Raw genomic sequence first — 22,041 nt, 5'->3', positions numbered from 1 at the left:
TCATTTCCATGCAGTTTTTTTATTTGTTCTTTTCTTGATATAACCGTGAATCACTTGTTTTAGTATTTGAATTACAGAGAAAGTAAAAGGTGGCACAATTTTTCATTCACAAGGGTTTTTCACCCAATGAAATGGACATTATATGATGCATGAACTTCACTTCTACTTTTCTCGGCATCACCCCACCTCTTAGCGTTATGCCTCAGGAAACTTCACTTGAACTGGAAAAAGTATCACCTGTGAGTTGTGTGATCTATGGTGTACTTAAACAATGTCATAGTAAGCTGCCATTTTGAATATCCAACCTGCATATGTACTGGAACTTACCAATTGAGAATAGAAATTTTCTAAGAAGAAAACTAAAAAACCATTTTGAATTCGATCATACTCTGTTAAATCCAGTCCCATTTAAAAGAACTATAGAATAAACTTAAGATTCAAAAATAATAACAATAAGTTCATAACCTAATTATTACTGAGAACTGCTCTATAACTGACAAGTGAAAAATTCAATACTTCCCAACATTTATTCTCATTTATTTTCATAAACTAGTATCTAAACATGCTAATTAACCATGCACATTAAAAAATAAGAAGTGAAACAAAAGAATATTAAATAGAATATTTAACTGAAACTAAATAAATACTGCTGCAGGGCATATCTAAGAAAAAGGTTTACATAGGTAGATAGCTAGAAAAATGAAAAATACATTAATCTAGAAAAATAAAACTTTGAAGCATGTTGTGATGCACAACAAATATTTTTTCTAAAGATGAAAAACTGAACTGAATGGTAAATAAATGAAAAGCTGGGAATACAAAATGTAACTGCGAAAAAGCTCAAGCAAGATACAAAATTTTAAGAAAAGAAAAGGGTGAAATATACATGGTGGAAGGATTACCATTTATGTACGAAGTTCCTCGAAATCTGATCCATTCAAATATCTTCGGAACAGCTGCAATCAAAATGAAACATACTTAATGAAAATACTTCTGTTTTTTTAAAAACCTATTTGAGTGCTATAGGAAAGACTGCAGATTATATACTTGAAAAAAGTTAATTCCCCAATGTAAATATTGCAACACTCAAGTTTTGTTCCTTTTTGTTTCAAATGCTATTCAGACAAATAAGAAAATATATTTTCAAAATAAGTGGCTTAAAGTTTTTAAACAGCATAACTAGCAGCAAAACACAAAAATATGCAAGACTTGATCCTCTCATGTTAAATTTTGAACCATAATTCAACTGAATAAGTTGATTAGCAATCAGAAACAAGGCCACACTGGCCCAGTTAGTGTCAGACCAGTACATCTGTTAAAAATGCTTTTGTACAGGGAAACTAGAAGCTCATTATCCCATCCCTATATTGCAAACCAAAGAGAGAAATGGAAATAAATATGAAACCATAGGGGCTACACATGAAGCATTACAGCAAAGTTTCATTGTGTAAATGTGTGGCAGTGAATAAGAACAAGGAGTTTTAATAACAATAAAAAAACTACTCTACTTAGCTAAGAAAAGACTGCAATGCACGTAGCAAGTTGCAAAGTACTCATCAAAGAGCAATGATTCTCTTGTGCTCAAGGAATTCTACAAATAGCAGACCTCGTACATTGGAAAAGACGGTCCATTGGTCTTTGCAAGATCCTCTGATTTATCCTGTCCTTGCGAGCCTCCCTGCATGCTTCGATCAACTCTGGATACTCCAATATCATCCCTAGATGTTTCACTATGTTCTCCCATAGAAGCATATGAAAATTTGTTAATGGTTATGTTGTTGTGCAGTTTGGTACCTTCTTGTTCAAACATCCCTAATACATTATTTTGTTCCAGAAGTTTCAAAATGTTCAATTGTTCCTGAGCGAAACTAAACCTCTTTGAAAAAACTTGTTTTTCTCCCAAATGTTTTTTTTTCTGCCTGTTCCCATCTCTATCCAAAGTGAAACTGACCTTGACAAAATAAACCTGAGAAGTGTTACATACATGTAATACACATACAGAACAGGTGTATATTCCAAAAGAGTCTAAGGAAATTTTTTCTCCCCTTTGAATTAATATTAACCCTAAAGTGGCCATTTTGGATGTCAGTCAATGAGTTATGACACATTATTCAAAAACTTTTGTTAAAATAAAAATATCTTCATAATATATGCATAAACTTTAGACAGAGAATTCAACATTGTCATTTTGCAATACAGCATGCAGCAATTGTTTTGTCACATGAATTGTTAAAGATAGTAAGGACGAATTTTAATTCTTCTGCTTATTGGCTATCTTGGCCTTTGTGATAATTCTTGCTTTCAGAAATCAAACTACCTGTTCTAGTGGGACCGGGGGGCTTATTACCAGCTCTTCGGAAGGGAGTGAGATCGGGAAAAACAGGCGATTTCCCGACGCGTGCACTGTTGGCTTATTACGAGCTGTACGGAATCGGGAAAAAAGAACCCGTTTTCGGGTTTTTTACTCATTCGCTTCAGAGGTGGTGAGATCGTGGTAAGATACAGTGAGATGGAACTTTTTCAATATGGCGGACATGTTAGTGTTAGCACGATTTTTGTATTTTGCCATTGCAATCAATTAAAACGTTTTGCATCTAACTGGAGAGTCTTACATGTTGAACCCTTTACAAAAGCAACTTTTTTTATACACATAAAATGAAACACAGCGCTCTGAAAATAGTTTATAGAACTAACATTATTAACGTAACTAAACCAATGGATTCCCCAGGTCAAACTACATAAAATTTTCCTTTTCATGTTACCCTACTTTTCCGTAAAAGTAACTTTAAAGATAAAAAAAGAAAGAGAGAAAAAGATTTAAAACATTTAGAACCCTTGAACTAAAACAACTGATTCCTGCAGCCAAAAATCATCAACGTTATTCGAAATATGCTCTCAGTTTTAAGCTTCAAGAATTCACAAAAACGTAACAATAAAAATGGAAATAACTTTCTACATTTACTTAATATCAACTGACGTGCAAACTGAATGATTTAGTAAACTTAAACAGCTCATTTAATGCATACACAACTTGGATAGCTGGAGTAGTGTATGATTCAAAGGGTTTAACCTGTATTTGGGCGGCGAGCTTGTGTTCCTGTGTGGCGCGGTTGTATAAGCACGCGCGTTGTACTAACGTGATCGCCGGTTCGAATCCCACCGTTGGCATGTTTTTCAAAAACTCTAATAATTTTTTTTAAAAAATTTTTAGTATTAATGTTGACAGTTTTTTTTCTTTTTCTTTTTATCAACAATCAGATCATAAAATATTTTCTTCCGAATTGAGAATTTGTTTTTTTAATGCGATTTGTTCACAAATAGATAACCTTTGAAAATAATTATAAATTTTGCACTAAATTTCTTTTTTAACCTAATGATTTTTAACTACATTAGGAAAAATTGTTGGTGCAATTCGGTTCTGTGTTTTTCTTCCTCATACGATATTAAAAACAAATGTGCTTGAATTACATAATGCCTAACAGAGAGCACAAACATGATATCGACCAAAACATGTTTTTCCTTCTTCTTTTCGTTTCTTTTCTTTTTTTTTCTTTTTAGTTTTTGAAAAATAGATTTTGTTTTAAGAAAACTACTTCAACTCTAGAAGGATGCTTCTCTTCTTACCGAATGGAAAGCAAAGGAATAAATAAATAACTTGAATTAGTCTTGATTTAGAGACAGTCAAATTGTATTTTTCGTAATCAAATTTGAAATAGGATAGGAATACAAAAATAAAAATAAAAAAACCTTTCGAGGCATAATAAAAATACGCACAAATGTTTTTGTCTACAAAATAAAAGTAATTAAAAACGCATAACATTTCTTAAGTAAATAAAATAACTTTAATTAGGATAAGGACAACAACCATTGAAAAACAAATTAGAAAATGACGTTTGCAAAAGACAAAAATAATAGAAGTCTATTTACAGGAGAAATACTCACAAATGACAGATTTATCGTGTCAAAAAATTAAATAAATAAAACGAAAAGAATTTATAAGCTACAAAAAAATTTATCGCCTGCAAAAAAAAAGTTAAATTAATGAATGGGGTCCCGAATTTCGCTATTTACGTTCAGTAAGTAACACGATGAACCTGTGGTTGATTTTCGCAATGATATTAAATCACCGTGACTAGCTATCTGCCAGTCACAAGGACAATAAATTGAAAACATTAAGCCCTAGCAAAGGGAAATCAGCAAGCAATCTTGATTTAAAAAAAAAAAAAAATCAAATAGTGTATGCAAGAGGGGAGGAAAAATTCAAAATTACTGGCTTTTCCATCGAGCAGAAACAGAATACGGAAACATACTGCAAAATATATTACATTTTAGTGTAGATATCAATGTGGTTTCGACATTTTTTAAAACTATTGTATGCTAAATTTAAAATGAAATGAATTTAAAGTCTTGTTCATTGAATTTCAAAACAAAGCCGTAACTTTCACATGAAAAAAATTAAATCATGAGAGATATTTTACTAAATGTCTCTCATGATTTACTATAAATACCTATACATTAATGCAACTTTATAAGCATATCCTAAGTTCATTTTTAATCATACTTATATCTGGGAATGCAAGTTGAATAATACAGGAAGGTTATTACTGAAGATCTTCGATGCAACTCGCAAAAATGCGAATCTTCCTTTTTTTTTCTTTTTGTTTAATTTTTTGACTTCGTAAAATTTTTTTCGGATATGGAGCTTACAGGAGTAAGCTCTACACTCTAGTTTTAGGTCGCAAAATAAGTGAAAAAATTGTAAAACCAACCCCCTATACAAAAAATATGGGTTCTGATGATTTAAAAAATATTTTAGGGGGAGTACCACTGTGAGTCTCTTGACTTAGTCTAAATGTTCATACTTTGGAACCTTGCACCTCTCTAGACCTTCAGAAGAGTATCAATGGCTATTTTTATGCTTCTTTTCCCTCCAAATAAAAATAATGGCTATTAAACTGTCGAAAACGGGGAAAAAATGGGAGAGGTGGGGGGAGGGGCACCATTTCTATAAAAAAAAATGGGACATGTAGGGAGAAAACGGTGGTCATATTTGAATTCCGGGGTTCATTTTACATAAGAAGCAGCAAGAATTATGTCAGAAGCATTTTGATTTTTTTTTTTTTTCTTGTTATACTGTAATTAGGAAAATCTCTGATACTTAGAACAAAGAAAGCTAGTGGCGAATTTAGTTTAATAGCAAAAGTTTTATGTATATATCTGTTTGAAAGAAAAAAATACCATGGATTGCATACACCTTCAAATATTGAAAATTTTAAACGCTTCCTGATAAAATAATCAATTAACACATTTTAAATTTAAAAAAATCAATTTTTCCATTTTAATTCAAAAGTTTGTTTTTTTTCCCCACCGCTGCAAAAGTTTCGGAAATTTTGTATCTCTAATTATTTTTGAAATTTCATTAGTTATAAAAAAATGTTTAACATGTGGTGAAAAAAAAAAAAACAAAAAAGAAAAAAAAACAAAGCCACCAGTAAAATTCACAAAATCCATATGAAACGAGAACGCATAGAAACAACACCATTTCAAATTTTCACGCTGCAATCTCTTATTGGTTCATCTTACACCACGCCTACAAAACGACGTCATATTTTTTTCCCGAACGGCAAGTCTTTCCCACTGTGAGTATGCTTCTCACTTGCAGTTCGTAATACGCCTAACGACTTCGTTCGGAATGAGAAAGGTGAGATTTCTAGCTTCCCGAAGTCGAAGCCGAAGAGCTCGTAATAAGCCCCCAGCTTGGAGCATCAGCTCGACTTATTTCACATAAAATATTTGTTATTGTGTTAAGTGAATATTTCAAACATGTAACTCAACCCATTTCTATTCATTTAAAAACATAGAAAAAATGCTGGAATTTTGTGATACATCAAGTAAAAAACCTCAGAACTCCGGGGTAGACATGGAAAAGTTTCACCTTTGATATGTATAAATATTTCTCTCAAATTCACTAACCCCAAATGAGCAGATGTTTAAAATTCACACAAGATTTCAGATGTTAGAAGTAAAATTTACAATTAAACATCAAGTAGGAATTTGACATAAAAATAACATCAAAAAGTAAAAATGAAAAAATAAATAAATAAATAAAATTCTTAACAACAAAATCACAACCAGACAGAGAGAGGGAGGGGGCATTATTTCGTAAAGGAAATTTCTAAACATTGGCTTTACTCGGGATTTCTTGACTAAAAAATGAGGTAGTTATTAAAAAAAAGGCCATACATGAACTTGTGTTAGCCAAATTCTATGTTTGAGATTTCCTTAACAAAATAAAACACCTTGATGATAAAAAGTCAAGGTATCCCAGGAGGAAAGAGGAAAATAATGTTTACCCCACAAGAGACAACTTCCACCAAGGCCTTCAGCAAGTTCAATGCAATTTTTTATTCAGAATAATTAACCTTTAAAAAAATGGGACCCAACTGCCATTTATATGATAGTGAAATTAGAAAGTTTTTAACAGAGTTCAATAGTTTAAAATAATTTTTGAACGAATGAATATTTTTACTAATTTTTAATCTCTGTACCTGATGGGTACATCTGGAATGAAGAGGATAAGTCAAAAGTAAAAAAAGGCAAGTTTCCATTTTTTAAGAGATGTTATGAGTCTCCCATTCTGACTATTTTCAAGAAGAGAATCTGCTAAAATTTCGGATGGGAATCCAAACATCTGGCCCTGAATTTAAATTTCAATAAATAAACTTTGGTGTGTTTATTATAATTTGTTACAAAATCAAGCATCCAATTTTAATATTTTGCAGAAGAAATATTTACATAAAGCTTAAAACTATTCTTATGCTCTAGAAAAACAAGACAAAATATATTTCATACAATGCATTAAGAAATGTATACTCATTGTAATAATGAAACTAAATATCTGATTGTTTTCAACATTCAGTATTAAACAAACTAAATGATGCAACAAAACATGCTATAATGACTAACATTCAATGTACTGCTGTGGGCAGGTAAACGGCAGTATCTGCAGAAATGAGTTTTATAGATATTAGAAGAACCCGGTTTTGAATTCAATACTAGCAAAAGGGAAATGTTAGAATTAGACACTTTTTTTGCTTATTTCTTCAGTGGAAACCAAATAAGCAAGCTTGTACAATGAAGCTAATGTGCACTAGATGTCAAAAACGCAAAAAAAATGGTAAATTTTGCAGTTACTGCCCATGGCAACAATGCTGTAGTTATAAACATGCAGCAGGAAATAATATACTCACTAGAAGAAAGAGCTAAATGGTCTCCAACCCCAGGATCACTTGCTTGTTTTACAAGAGGAAAACTGAGAGGCACCTTGCTGACTGTAGAAATAGGAGTAACATACTGTGAGCGTATAATACTCTGTGATGGTTGAGAATTGCTTCCAACATTTGCAATCAAGGGCACATTTGGCTGCAAAACCTGAAATGCAGATACATAAGCAGGGGAAAACTGAGATGAAGAAGCTGAAGTATTTTGATTTACAGTTACAGTTGTCAAGGTTTGGTGAGAAGGTATGCCTTGAATAGGTGGTGCATAAACAGTATACCCTAAAACAGGATGATTAAGAAGACCTGATCCAGAACTTGATGACACTGGAAGCGATTGTGAACGTAATGAAGAGAACTGTGCAGCTACATGTCCTCCTGCATGAGTTCGTGTAGCAGGTGATTGTGTGCTGCTGGTGATAGACACATAAACTGGAGGGAGGGTTGTTGAAGTCGTCTGCAGTTGCATAACAGACTGCTGAACGCAAACTGAAGGTTGAGGTGATTGACTAGTAAACTGAGATTTAATTGTTGTCTGGCATGTACTTGCAGCACTTCCAACAATAATGTTACCAAAAGGATAAACTGTAGATGATGTGCTTGAAACAATGGATGTTTCTCCACTTTGAGAAAATGGTAAGGCAGGAAAACAGGAAAGGTACTGAGGACCTAGAAAAGATATGATATAAATATTGGAACAAACGAAAAGTAAGAAAATATGTTCAAAAATTTCAATGAAACTCCTTATCAGAAAATCTCAACTTAAAAATACAGCATACTGAAAACTAAGTTAGCCAGACATTTATGAACAAAAATCATATCACAAATACATTTTAGCAAACTATGAAAATATTTTAAACAAATCTGTGTTAAAAAAGGGTAATTATAAGTCATTAAAAGAAAATCTAATGGCTAACTGATTTGAGCTTAAATATTTAGCCATTGGTCATTTCCATGCTTTTGGTTCTCATTACCATGCTCACAAAAATTATTACAACTTTTTTCTGTCATTAGAATATCACATTGATGGCAGCTTACTAAATGAATTAAGGCAAAACTTTTTTTCATATGATTAGACATTGGCATTGAATATCAAGAATTTTAAAACAATTATTTATTTTTAAACCCAAATTGCTTCTTTATCTGAGCAATAAAGCTCTAGATTAGCAGTCGCCAGTCTCTAGTGGGCGATCATTTCAGTGAAAATGGCTACCAAAGAATCAAGAGATGTTGCATTGTGACAACATTTATTCATTCAAGTAAAATGATATTTACTTTTCAAAAATTAAAAAGAACTCTTCACTGATATTTGAACCACAACCAATAGATTCGAGGTTCACACTGCTAACCATTACACTGTGGAAACCATCTTCTCATGCTGGAAATAGAACTTGCACTGCCTGGGAGTAAGCTGAGAATCCTAACCGTTTGCAAGATGGCAGTTGTTAGAGAAAAAATAGGAAGCCAAGAATACTAACTGTTGGCAAGATGGCAGTTGTTAGAGAAAAAATAGAAAGCCAAGAATCCTAACTGTTGGCAAGATGGCAGTTGTTAGAGAAAAAATAGCAAGTGATAAGATGCTGGCCTTCAAGTTGCTGTCACATAAGTTAGTTGCACCCCAGTTGATGTGATCACTCTGTAAGTCTTTTTATACGACAATTTCCCCCAACATTATTTAAAGGTCACAAGAAAGTCACTGTGTCTGTGTTTGGAAGTTACAATATCATCACCAAATAATTATCAAATTAGGATTTTGTGGCAACATCACATAAAGTTCACAAATACGTCACAATGGCTGCTGTAACTGTGTTGTGTCATCACAAAATAGTCACTAGGTGTCATCAGGAATTGTCACTCTGACAGCTCTTACGTGATGTTGCTGCAGACTGACATTTGTAAATTGTTGCAATTTGTTGGGGACTTTGCATCACGACTGTAAGGTAAATGTCACATTCGCATCCCACTTTAGTCGCAGCACTATTAGGAGCTCATTTTCCGCTAACAGGTCAGAATTTTTAAACTCTGGGCCCCACGTAAGAAATAGTAAATGTTCCCTCCCGACTATCAGGTTAACCCCAATCTCTCCTCAAATAAATATTTTTCAAGTTTTAAGTTTGTGCATTTATTTACAGATGCATTTTCAAGTTTTTTTTTTTTTAAATGGTCCCCTTTTGAAGGGCCTAACCATTGTGCACCTTGAGATCCCGTGAGTATGCAGATATAGGCTTATTCTGGAGCCCCGTTGCTGCAAAGTCATTGTTAAACATGTTAAAACATCACTCTCATGGCGAGTCTTGATTTGGTCATTTTGCAACTGGCATTCTGAACTATTAATTGTGACAACTAAATAACGGTTTCATTACACAATTTGGTTGAAATGCTATTGTGATGTAATAAAAACATCCCAATCTCGATTTGGTTGCAGTTGAGTTCCTTTCAAACCTCGCTAGGCATCACTTTGTCACAGTACCGCAGTCCTGCATTGTCCTCATGTATTGACCTGTCTCCCAACAATCAGAAAAGTGTTGCACCTTGGATGCTTGAAGGAATTTATTAGTGCTGCTAAAATTTTGGGTTTGAATATTTTGTTAATGGCAGAATAATGGATACTGCTTTTAGGAAATAAAGAAAAATATTCTGTGTTGAATCAAATTAAGATCACTATGTAATGTCTTTACATCATCATTACGAAGTGACCGGTTTCAATTTAATTGTTACAGTGTCTTAGTAGTTATGTCACAAGCAAATGTCACAGATGTGTCTTCTGCTAGATGTCACTTTGTGACTAACAATGGTGACTCGTAGTGATTTAACTGATTTGACAGTGACACATTGTGCTTTAAGGGAAATAATGGAATCAATGAGGAAAAAAAAGGCTGATTTTTCCTTTTTGTTTGACATCACAATTGTCAGTGACAAAATATAAACAAGAATAATTTTGCAGACTGGTTTATAAAACTTCATACGGTGCTAAAAGGTCTGTATAAAGTTTGGGTATGTTCTATAGCTTTTCACATTACATCAAAATGAAAGATTTAAGAATGGGAACACAGTTTCAGTTGGATTTGTATCTATTGCTTGTCTAAAAATAAGTAGGACAAAAATTGCACTAATGACAAGAGAAGAATTTCATTGTCACAGCAATTCATTGGACAAAAAGAAAAAGAAAAAAAACAAAGGGATGCTAAATTATAGTATTCCAAAGAAGTTTTATTTTGATAGTGCAGTTTTACTAAAAGTGTTAATTAAAACAAGAAATCTTTAACTGTCAAAAAATGTAAACAATCATTATTTTACTCTATTAAACATAGCACAACAAAAGTTAATAAAGCAATTTCATACTAAATCAATATAAGATCATTATATAAATACAAACTTGTCACAGTAAATATTTGAACTCAAAACCATAGCAAATATTGTAAGTATATGATTTCATACATACTTAATACATATGTATTAGCGGTGGGTGCATGGCTCTTTACATCTGCAGCATTTTGCGCAAGTAAAGAACTTTGAGATGATGCTGAAACATTTTGAGGAGGAGTGCTTGTAGGAAACACATGTCGTGGTGGATGAACATTTGAGCTCTGTTGCACATAACATACAGGAAACTAAAGGAAAGAATAAAAAATCTTCATTAAAATTAAGAAATCTTAAATGTGACCAGGGAAGAAATACAAATACATATTTAGAGATACATCATATTGAAATTTTACCATATTTAGGCATTTTTAATCAGACTATTTCCTTTAGAGAGTTAGGAAAACTCATACCTGAGATAAAAAATGAATAATCGTGTTCTTATAAATCAAGACCAATGAGCAGTTAACATAAATGTAAAGGATCAGAGAAAATTACATATTGCACAGCACAAATAAGAACTAAGTGCAAAGGACCGTCTAAAACATTCGAGCAATGGGAAGTTTCCACAACAGTCTCAAGAATTTGGGACCTGATGAAAACTTCGAGATAAAGAAATATTCGAGTTATAAGCTTCGAGTTAAGAAGATTCGACTGTATTCTTGTTTGTTTTCAGAATCTTCTATAAAATATTTAAAAAAGGCTAAAAAGTCATTTTACAGCATAATAAAAAAAATTCCATTAAAGAAAATGGATGAAAAAGTTATTTTTGGAGAAATCTCTCTCAGAAATTACCAAATATCCAGAAAGTGAACTTGATCAATGAACTCATTTTTCATCATTTTAAGTCAGATTTGAAACAAAAATGGACTGCTGCTAATTTTGTAGAAGAATGTGTTTTGCAAAAGGATGCTCAGATGATCAATAGTTTTTAGGACACAGAGAAACCTGGAAGACCAAGGATTAACTAAAGAATTTTGTGAATCAAGTGAGAGAAGCAAGCAGAGGATTTGAAGGAGCTTGTAGCTGAGACAGAATTAATCTATGCTGCTCAAAAGAGTTATTGTGTAGAAGGCAATGCCAATGTATCTTAAATAATTAATGATATAACTTTTAACAACGACGAGAGCCATACAATTCTGGAAAATTTATTACTTTTTAAATAAAAATTAAGGGGTTTTGTGGCAGGGTTTTGTAGTTTCAAAAAAGGGATTTTGTCTTTTTTGTTTCATCTTGTAGTTAAACATTTCAAAAATATATTCCCAAAATTTCAAATCGTTTCAAGCAAAATTCTTAAAGTTATCAAGTATTCAGACTACGCTCCTTCAAACTATAGCTCAGACAGGTGCGGACGCTCAGAATGTCAGTGCTGCTTGCGTGGATTTTGTCAAATAGAATATAAATAATGAAAAAAGAGAAGGCGGAGGAAATTGAAGCTGCTACAGGGACTGTCTTCTATGGAGCTCGAATTCATGCCTTTTAGCTTCTAAAACTTTTAATGTGTTTCTTTTTCTCAAAACCACTTTTTCAAAGTCTGTGTTAACTCCCATTTTAAAACCAATAGACCAATCCATTTCAAATTCTGTACACAGATTCTGTATATAAAACCTCCCCGTACGTTGAGTTTTAGTTTTTTCTTTTTTTAAATGCGTTTTTTACTAAAAAATAGCGGAATTTTTTTGAAAAATAGCACTTTTAACTTCAAAATGCCGCCAAAATTTTTAAAGTCAAACAAAAAAAAATCTGAGAATGTAGGAGGGGGGGGGGGGAGGATTAACTAATACTTTTACTAAATTCAAATAGAATTTGATTTCAGATAAATGTCAGCTGAGATACAGTGAACTCCGCAAATCATCTTTCTCCAATGGTGCTCTGGGAAAAGCTCTGTCACTGGCTTGTCTGTGGATATTTTTTTATCAAAAATTTATAGAATATTCTTAAAATCATATATAATAATGTACAAAAGGTTTTAGTAAATTTAATCTAACCATTTTCTTTAAAACCATTCAGGAAAAAAGTGAATTTTTTGACACTGAAAACCCTACCCCCCCCCCCCCCCAAATAAAAATATACATCTTGTGAGGCATTGGCTACCTTTGTGTTATTCATGTTTGGGCATTGTAGTAAATATCCTAAAGGCAGGTTTGGGGACCATGGTTCCTGCATTTACTAATAGGCTCTCTTACCAGATTATGTTGCACACCCTTTTCATTTATGTCAAACATAAAAAAATAAGTTTCGATTTTCCATTTTTCATTACTCTCTCCACTTTGGCGAGAGCCTCATTGCTTATGTACGAGCCTGGCCTTTAGCCTCGGAACACGGATGACGGAAATATATCCAGAAGCTTCTTTGCCGGCAGTGTGTATGAATTGAAAGCAGAGTTGAAAAAGATGAAAGCAAAAAAATAGGTTTTGATGATTCATTTTGTATTAAATAAATGCCTTACATTGCTTCTATGCGAGTTCTCAATGGATAAACATATAAATAAACATATAATTTTAGCCAGATTTTCTGTTCAAATAATCCACTAAAAGCTGGCCAAACCAAAGGGAGTTGGCATTTCGTAAAAATCGTTCATGCTTGCTGGTGTAGTTAGGGGAATTGACCATTTATTGTTTGCATTAGTATCAATGAAAATAGCAAACTCTTTCCTGGAGGAAATAAGTATTCTAGAAACAAAAATTACAAATTTGCTGAAAGATGAGAAAGCTGAGATGAGAAATGATTTTGTGTTCCTACTCAGAAGATTGGAAGGTCAATGCAAAAAGATGATTTGGCAGGTATGTAACTCCCCAAACTATAGAGATGGTTTGAATGGTGCAGTGGAGAAATTGTTTTAACATAATAAAGTTGAAATGAACATTGACTTGCTACGAAAAAGTAAAGAGCCTTTTTGGAGCATCCAATTAAAACTAAACAACTGTATAGGTTCTATACATGCGCAATTTCAACCTTCTAGTTCATGAGCTACATGATATATATATATATATATATCAGGGGGGGGGGGCACTTAACATGGAAATTTAGGTCAAAATTTTAGAGGGGAAAGCTTTCCTGAATACATTTTCGATGAACTTATTTCTTGTGAATACAACTTCTTTTACTTTGAATAAGGTCATACAACAAAATTATTTCAATATGAAAAACTGCAAAAAAATTCTTAAATATTATTACACACTACTAGTTAAACTTTTAAAAAGTGAAGTAAAACCAATTATAAAGCAAACAAAATACTTACCTCAGATGATTCAATTATAATGTGAATCTTCAACTCTATAAGATGCTTAAATGAATTTGCAACTCTGCACATTTAGATAACTAAGTTGGTACCTCCATGTTATGATAATAAACTCAAAACAAAAGCATAAGTTTTAAAAAGTTAAATGGGGAAAAAGAAATTTAGACTTCATTTCATAACACTTAGAGACATTTACCAAGTCCAGTAATTGTGGGAGGGGGAAAAAACGGCATCATCAGACAGATTAAAAGTGCTTGCAGAAGATCAAATGAAAAAGTTTTATGAAATATTCTTAAAATTGGTAAACATCACTTCTTAGTGATCCAGGTAATCGGAAATTCAGATATATATCCTGGATAGTGGTGGTTTCAGGCATTCTGGATTTTAATAAAAAAATGGGACTGTATCTTCAAGTGCAACTTTTTTAGGATTGTTTTCTTTATTGGGAGTTTTAGTGAAATTTCCTCTCACATATTTAGGACACAGCCCTGTGACATCAATTTCTTCTCCATCAGGAAATGGTGTAGTATTCAAGATATACTATACTGTGCAGGACTACAGAGCTAGTTTTATTTGTATTTGCAATAAAAAGTAAAGTTTGCTTTCAATTATCTAATTTCCTTTTAAAAAAAAGCCTCAACCAATAACATTGTGGAGGGTTTCGAAAATACAGAGCTTGCAGCTTTTGAGTACTATATGCATCACAACATAACTACATCCTAAATTCAACCCAAAAGTAGAAAAATTGATACTAAATTCAAGACTATTTTGTCAAGTGCATATAATTAACAGCAATGTTTGTTCTCAGTTTGTAATATCTTATATCAAAGTTATATACGCATATATAAAAGTTCAATATGTTATGTCAGTCTCTTCTTAGACCAAATTTTTATCAAGTTTTCGCACATTTAAAGTTTTTTTTTTTGAAGTTCTATTTGAATGTCTAAATGTCATAATACAAAATGAAAAATTAATTTCTAATGGCTAAATTGTGAATTCAAGAGAAGTTAAAACAAAACCTTCAAAACATAACATTCCAAAATCTTTACAGCATGGCACATAATTGATGAAAATTTAAGGTGATTGTTCTGCTGCAAACTAACACAGCTGATAGAGTTATAATTTGAATTATTTCCATACATATGACTACCAAAAAAAAAGAAAAGTAAACATTTGATTTATAGGCAGAAACATTTATCAATTATTTTTCAGGAGTGCCAGATAGCCGAATTTGATGCAGAAACATATCCAAATGAATAGAACATGCATTTCTCCTTGCCTGTTACTCTCCTAGATTCATTCAGATAGAATCATATTATATGGCCTCTTGAAAGTTTTCTACAGTAAACATGGTTGGATAGTATCTCCCATTTCTTTGTCTGACAATTTGATTGCTGTCATTGTGGCACATTCCATCTGTCATTGCGGCACATTCCATCTGTCATTGTGGCACATTCCATCTGCCTAACTTTCTCATTGATTTCTTATATAAATTAGCAGGTAAGTAAATTTGCATTGCACAAGTAGTATAAAATAGTAAGATTAAAAATATTTGCACATCTGTTTGTTACACACATTTATTTTATTCATTTACATAACAAGAACATCATACTTTTATGCAGGAGGTTATAAAGTAGCATGGATTTCTAAAAATAGCAATTAAATGATGTAGAGAAAAAATTACAAATTTAGGATACAATAAATGAAAAGAACTGAATACTGAAATCTCTTGCATGGCATAAACATAGCTCAACTTAGTTTTTCTAGAAAATATTTAACTCATTGGCGGTTTGACATACGTGCGGAATTTCACCTGGAAAAGGTCACCTTGGGAACATGGCTATTTGTTCAAAATCGTCAATACTTTTTATCTTGAAATTTCCTCCCCCTTTCGGAAGGAGAAAAAAAGCACTAAATCCCTTTTGACCAGGACGTGCTGTCAAAACTCAACCCCTTTCTTTTCAACGCGTGTCGCAGGGAAGAGTTAAACTCCTTCAGACATGCTGCCAAGGTCCGTCCCGCCCATTTCTCCTCAACATGTTTAGCAAACAAGAGTTGAATTCCTTTCAGCCAGTCGTATTTTACAAACCACAACTTTCTGTAATATTTATGAAGTAATAATCTAGATTTTAAATCTCTGGAATTACTATCTCCTCCTACTACTATAAATCACTATTCACATATTTTATTATTTAATTTAACTACCCATATTCAACATATATAAAACAATATTTGGAACAAGTTATTGCAATATGAAATAGCTAAATGCAATTAGTTATGATTGTAATGTTTTGCATAACCTGAAATGATGCGTAATAATAAAAAGCAATAAAGGAATTCCCTCCCCCATTCCACGCAATAGCAATTCGTTGTTTTTCTTTTAACGCTGGGGGCAAAAAGCACAGCAAATTTATACATCTATGCATACTTTTTACATGTTATGTTTGTATATGTATATTTATTTCTTTATTCGTGCATTTTTAGTATGTTTCGAATATCACCATATTTGAGACTAAGTGATCGTAATAGTGGTATACCTAGGCTTGACTTATTTCAGAAATGTTCAACCAGGACACCCCCCCCCCCCCCCCATTGTGGGTATTTCAAAAGGTACACACCCCGGCTGGTTTTCAGAATGTTTTAGAAGGTAGATTATTCTCAATGCTATGAATAAATAATTACTAAATATCAGCCTAAACCAGGAATAATAAATGATACATGGTGCAAGCATGATACATGGCACATTTAAGCAATTTATTTTGTAAACGTTAATCTTTTGAAGTTACTTTAGCAAGAAATGAGGAATTGAATTTTGAACAAAATTTACATGTTTTTTGCATTGGCTAGGACTTTTTTAGAAAGTCTTTTTTGTTTTAAATCTTTTTGTAAAATTCCTTACAAGCTAATCCGATAATAATTTTACAGGTCATAAATTACAAATCTGTACCTCAGAGCTAAACTAACGTGAGTCACATACGCTACTTTACAGGAGCGAAAAAAAATATGTCTAGTGAGTGCAATTTTCGAAAATATTTAAAATATCCGATATTTTAATATATATCCGATATTTTCACTCAACACAAACTAATGTCTTCAAAATAATAAATGCATCCTCAAATCACTTTTTAATTATTATTACAATATGTAGACTTGAAATTAAGGTTTCTTTCATTATTCATATCTAATATTTCATTTTACATTTTAGTCAATTTTAATAGAGTTAATATAGCATTAGCTGTTCTACTCATTTGCCTTCTGTTAGCTACTTTTACACAGTTATATGATTCAGAAAAAAACAATATGCAACAGTCAGGAACACAGTCATAAGATATTTTCTTTTTTTCCAACCAATGTTTAATATTTAATTAGGTACTTTTAATATGCATTAAAATTGTTACATTACTAATAATTTTATGAATAAAAAATTAAAAAAAGAATATATTATTTTGTTATATTAATGTGTATTAAAACATCATAAAATTATAGTACATAACTTTTTGGTTATTTTTAATAATAAATGAGCGATATTACTATGATTAATATAATTTTTATATTGAAAATACCGTAATTGGAAAAATAAATATCGAAAATATCAAAATATCATGATATTGTCAGAATAAATATCGGATATATATCATGATATATATCGACTGATATATATCGGCGAATCCTAGCAGTAATAAACAAAAAATTCATATTTTTGGACTTACCTCAGTCTGGCTAAGAGGTACAGAAATGACAAATTTATTATTTTAAATAATCCTTCACGGTTAATTATTTTAAAATTTTTTTGGTCATCTGTAATGAAACATATTTTGCCGAGACGTGAAGTAAACTGGACAGGACACTGGGTTTTTGAATAAAAATCGGGACTGTCTAGGATCCCGTTTGAAAATCGGAAAACAAATACTATATCCAATATTCACTTAATTATGGCGTATTTAACAAAGCTATTATTAAAGAAACACTGACAATCCCATGGGATCTAGTAAGGGGCGCCTCGATGAGAGGTCTCAGTAACCTCCCCAAAAAATTCGCATTTGAAAAATGTGGAAACACTATTGCAACATTGAGATTCTTCTTTCAAATTTTAAAAATTGTTTTTAATCTTGGAAATTTGAGAATCCACCCCCCCCCCCTCTCATTTTATTTCGGAGAGCCCCTGCTAGTAGTTAAGACCTAAGTGACCGAGCTAGGTATCAAATCAAAGTTATGAAAACACAAAGCAAAAAAGAGTAAACAACAAAATACTTTTAAATTATAGTGGTAAAAAAAAAAAAGTCACAGCAAAATGTTAAAATAATTTTACGAATTTTCATCCCCGTAAAAGGTTTATTAATTAGTATGAGCAGGGTTCCCAATAGAGCGCGAGACCGCGAGAATCTCGCACTTTCAAACGAAATCTCGCATAAAAAATATTTTGATGCGAGACATTCTTGCGCCTATAAATATTTAATCAAAGTGCGAGATTCTCGCGAATTATCAGGCCACATAACCACAAAAAGAAAAAAGAAAAAAAATCCTTTAAATCGGCGATTTCGGAAAGTTCTGACAAATTTTTCAGCCTCTCGCTACAACGTATCTCTTTTCTTCATAACCAGTTTTACCACCAAAACACTTGAAACGAAGGAGAGATTTCTGACCCTATGACCTCTAACCTGTCTTGCCAGTACGCCCATCGATCACTAAGCAATTGTCCAACACGTCAATGGTCACCCACTAGTGGCTAGGGAGATCATTTTAGCAAACGTGCTTTGTGCATGTTTCGCCTGGAAAATATTCTCACTCATCCTTAGCAATGGAAAAGTATCTACTTGCGAGTTCTAATGTTTCAAATAAAAAGAAAATGGAAAATAGTGAGAAAGAAAATGATCAATTAAATATGCCACCGGAAAAAAAGAAAAAGCTTGACAAATATCAACCAAAATGGCAAAGTATATATGATTGGCTGGAAACGGAAGAAAAAAAATGGAGTTATCCTTATGTTTTGTAAACTTTGCCGAGCCCACAAGAAGCGTAATCCATTTGAAAAAGGTAAATTCAAAGTATTTTATTTATTAATTTTTTCATCTAATAATTACAGTAAAAGCTCAATTATTTGTCCTGTATTTAAATCCAAAAGAAATCCAAATTTTACCAAAATCCAAAGTAATGATTTAATATTTTATCAGTAAATATTTTATAAGTCGCTCAAAAAAATTATTTTTAAAATAAAAGTTGCAACTATGAACGAAAAAAAAAATTTAACAGTATACCAATGGCCTAAATTTTTTTTCTTATTCTTGGATAAGGAAATGCAAATAACGAGTTATAATATATATTTTAAAAAAAAATATTTTTATATGAGTACGAAATTTGTACATTACCAAATTTTAATTCAATCATTGAATTTTATTATTATTTGGAAAAATAAAAAAACATTTTGTATTTAAAGCTTAAAACAACTGTTTCAAAGAGAGTCGCCGAATCATCTTGCAGGGATATTTTGCGAATGCTTGAAATATTGCTAAGCTTGATTCTTAGCTCGTTTCCAACACGACGTGAAATTAAAGAGGAGAAATTTGTTCCCATAAGATTTTTAAAAAATGATAGAAGTAGGAATTCAGTTAACTTGAACGAGCTTTTACTGTACATGTATTGTTTGTGAGTTTGTGACATTATTTCTGTTAATTAGTGTATCATGTAAGGGCGGATCCAGTGATTGCTTTTAGTGATATTGTTGTTGGAAGAGAGTGGCGGTGGGGAGGAGAGGGGGCATAAAAGGAACATTCGAAAGAAGATGGGGTGTAAGGGGGGAATTTTTAGAAATTCAAATTTCCAAAATAATATTTTTGGCTGTATTTGGTTGATTTTATGAAAGGGGGGGGGGGAGCATGCCTCCGTCACCCTTACTCTGGATCCGCACTTGGTGTCAAGGTAGAAAATAGTGTTAATGTTAAACAATCATCCAAAAACAAAAATTCCTAAAATTATTTTTTATAACTGCATTATCCTTAAAATAACAACGTCCATAAACAAATTAAAAAACTAAATAAATAAAAAAACCGCCAAGAAATATAAAATTCAATAATACGTAGAGTTGTGTTGTATACTTAAATTTCATTTTAAATTTTAATAGTCTTAAAACTATGTAGCATCTGAAAAATAAAATTAAGAAAATGAAATTATTTACTTTTTGATATTAAGCTGTCCGCCGAAAGTTAAAATGTCATTAAAATGATAAATATTACAAAAAAATAAATAAATAAATAAATAAATTCTCAGACAACCTGTGTACTAAATTTTATAGCTGTAAATTTGGTAGTTTACTCGTAGTTTGAATTTCTTCGATACACTAACAGAAACTTTTTGTAATAAATAGATATAAATCCGAATATTCGTTTATTTTTATTCAAATTACTTCTGTTTCAGAGGGTTGTACTTCGTATAAAACAACTTCTCTGGATCGCCATAAAATGTGTAAAGAACATTTGCAAACCATTGAGGCAGAATCCTGCAAAAAAGATATGCAAGTAGCTACGGTAAATTTAGACAACAGAATTAAATCATTTTTAATTTCTTGTTTAAAAAGCGTGCTGTTCGTAGCAGTCAATGAATTGCCAAACTCGCTGTTTGGTAATCTTCAACAGTTCATAAAACTCCAAGGATGTGATGTTAAAAATTCCAAAATAAGATATGAACACAGTGATTCTGTGAATGAACTTCATTCATGCATTGCTGAGGTGATTGAGGATAATCTTTTGGAAGAAGTGAAACAAGTGGGTGTTTGCTCATTAATTTGTGATGAAACGTGCGATTTGGCCAATGAAAAACATCTCGGCATTAACATTAGATATGTAACGAATGGAAAAGTAAAATGCGAATTTTTGGAAAATATTTCTATCCAGGATGGTAAAGCTCATACATTAATGTTTTCTATTCAAGAAATGTTGGATAAAAAAGGAATCAACATTTCAAAAATGGTTGCGTTGGGCTGCGATGGTGCGCGAGTTATGTTGGGAAAAAATGCAGGCTTGATTGCTCGTTTGAAAGAGGTAAATCCCTGTATAATTGCAATACATTGTACAGCTCACAGACTGGCTCTTGTTATGCAGGATGCTGTCAAAAATTTACAGAGCATTCGTTCTTATAGCGATACAGTCAGAGCAATATTCGCATACTTCAATGCTTCAGCTGTCCGATCAGCAAAGTTAGCAGCTGTTCAAAAATTAGTAAGTGAAACGGTAGTGAAATATGTAACATTTCACTCTATTGGCTGGTTGTCGCTACATAAAGCTGTAGAAGTTCTATATAAAACTTTGGACTCGCTCATGGTCTATTTGGACTCGCAAACGGAGAGAAATGACCCAACAGCACCTGGACTATTGAGATCCGTAAGACATATTAGGTTTGTGTACATAACACACATTTTGAACGATATACTACCAATACTTACTAATCTTTCGAAAGCATTTCAATCAGATTCAGCAGATTTATCTATTGTCATGCCCAAAATTCATGCTGCAGGAATACACTTAGAAAATTTAAAACAGTCCAGGCGTGAATGAAAAGCGATTCATTCACAATATTATCGTAAATGAAGAAAATGATAGGGAAGAAATGGAAGGTGCTAGCGAAGGTTATTACTCAACGATTAATAAAAAGATAATTTCAGCTTCCTCACTGGATCAGCTCACTGCCACTAAAATATCATTAATAAATTCAATTAAAGAAAGTATGGATAGAAGATTCCCAGAAGAATCTATGAATATTATTCAAAACTTTAGCGCCTTTGACCCTTTTTTATTAAAATCTGCTAACAATGAAGAGATGAAAGCAAAAGTGCTATCGTTAGGAAACCATTTTGTTACTTACGTAAATTGCGAAAAACTGATTGAAGAATATGAAGATGTTTCTGTTATGCTGAAGCATAGTTACAAAGATTTAAACCTAAGTGAAGTGGCAGAACTGTTTCCGCGAAAATACAAAAATACATACCCGAACACATCAACATTAATGGAAATTTATTTGGTGATACCCATAAGTTCAGCCTCTGTTGAGAGATCCTTTAGTACCCAAAATAGAATCAAAAATAAGTTTTGAAATAGACTTGCTCCAAAAACGCTCAGCAATTTAATACGCATATCTGATGCAGATGTAGACTTGGAGAACTTTCCATATGAT

The 22,041-nt window shown here is 32.2% G+C and overlaps 1 protein-coding gene across 1 annotated transcript in view; it reads right to left on the bottom strand.

Moving 5' to 3' along the window:
- Positions 1-22,041, bottom strand: part of LOC129218928 (cAMP-regulated phosphoprotein 21-like) — a 96,984-nt gene that overhangs the window by 15,299 nt on the left and 59,644 nt on the right. Inside the window, 2 exon segments of the mRNA XM_054853249.1 lie at positions 7,251-7,946; positions 10,789-10,888. Coding sequence (XP_054709224.1) covers positions 7,251-7,946; positions 10,789-10,888 — 796 coding nt within the window.

This window comes from Uloborus diversus, chromosome 3 (genome assembly GCF_026930045.1).
Source record: "Uloborus diversus isolate 005 chromosome 3, Udiv.v.3.1, whole genome shotgun sequence".
Lineage (NCBI taxonomy): Eukaryota > Metazoa > Arthropoda > Arachnida > Araneae > Uloboridae > Uloborus > Uloborus diversus.
Note: the sequence above shows the minus strand (reverse complement) of the source record. Positions and strands in the feature narration are given on the sequence as shown.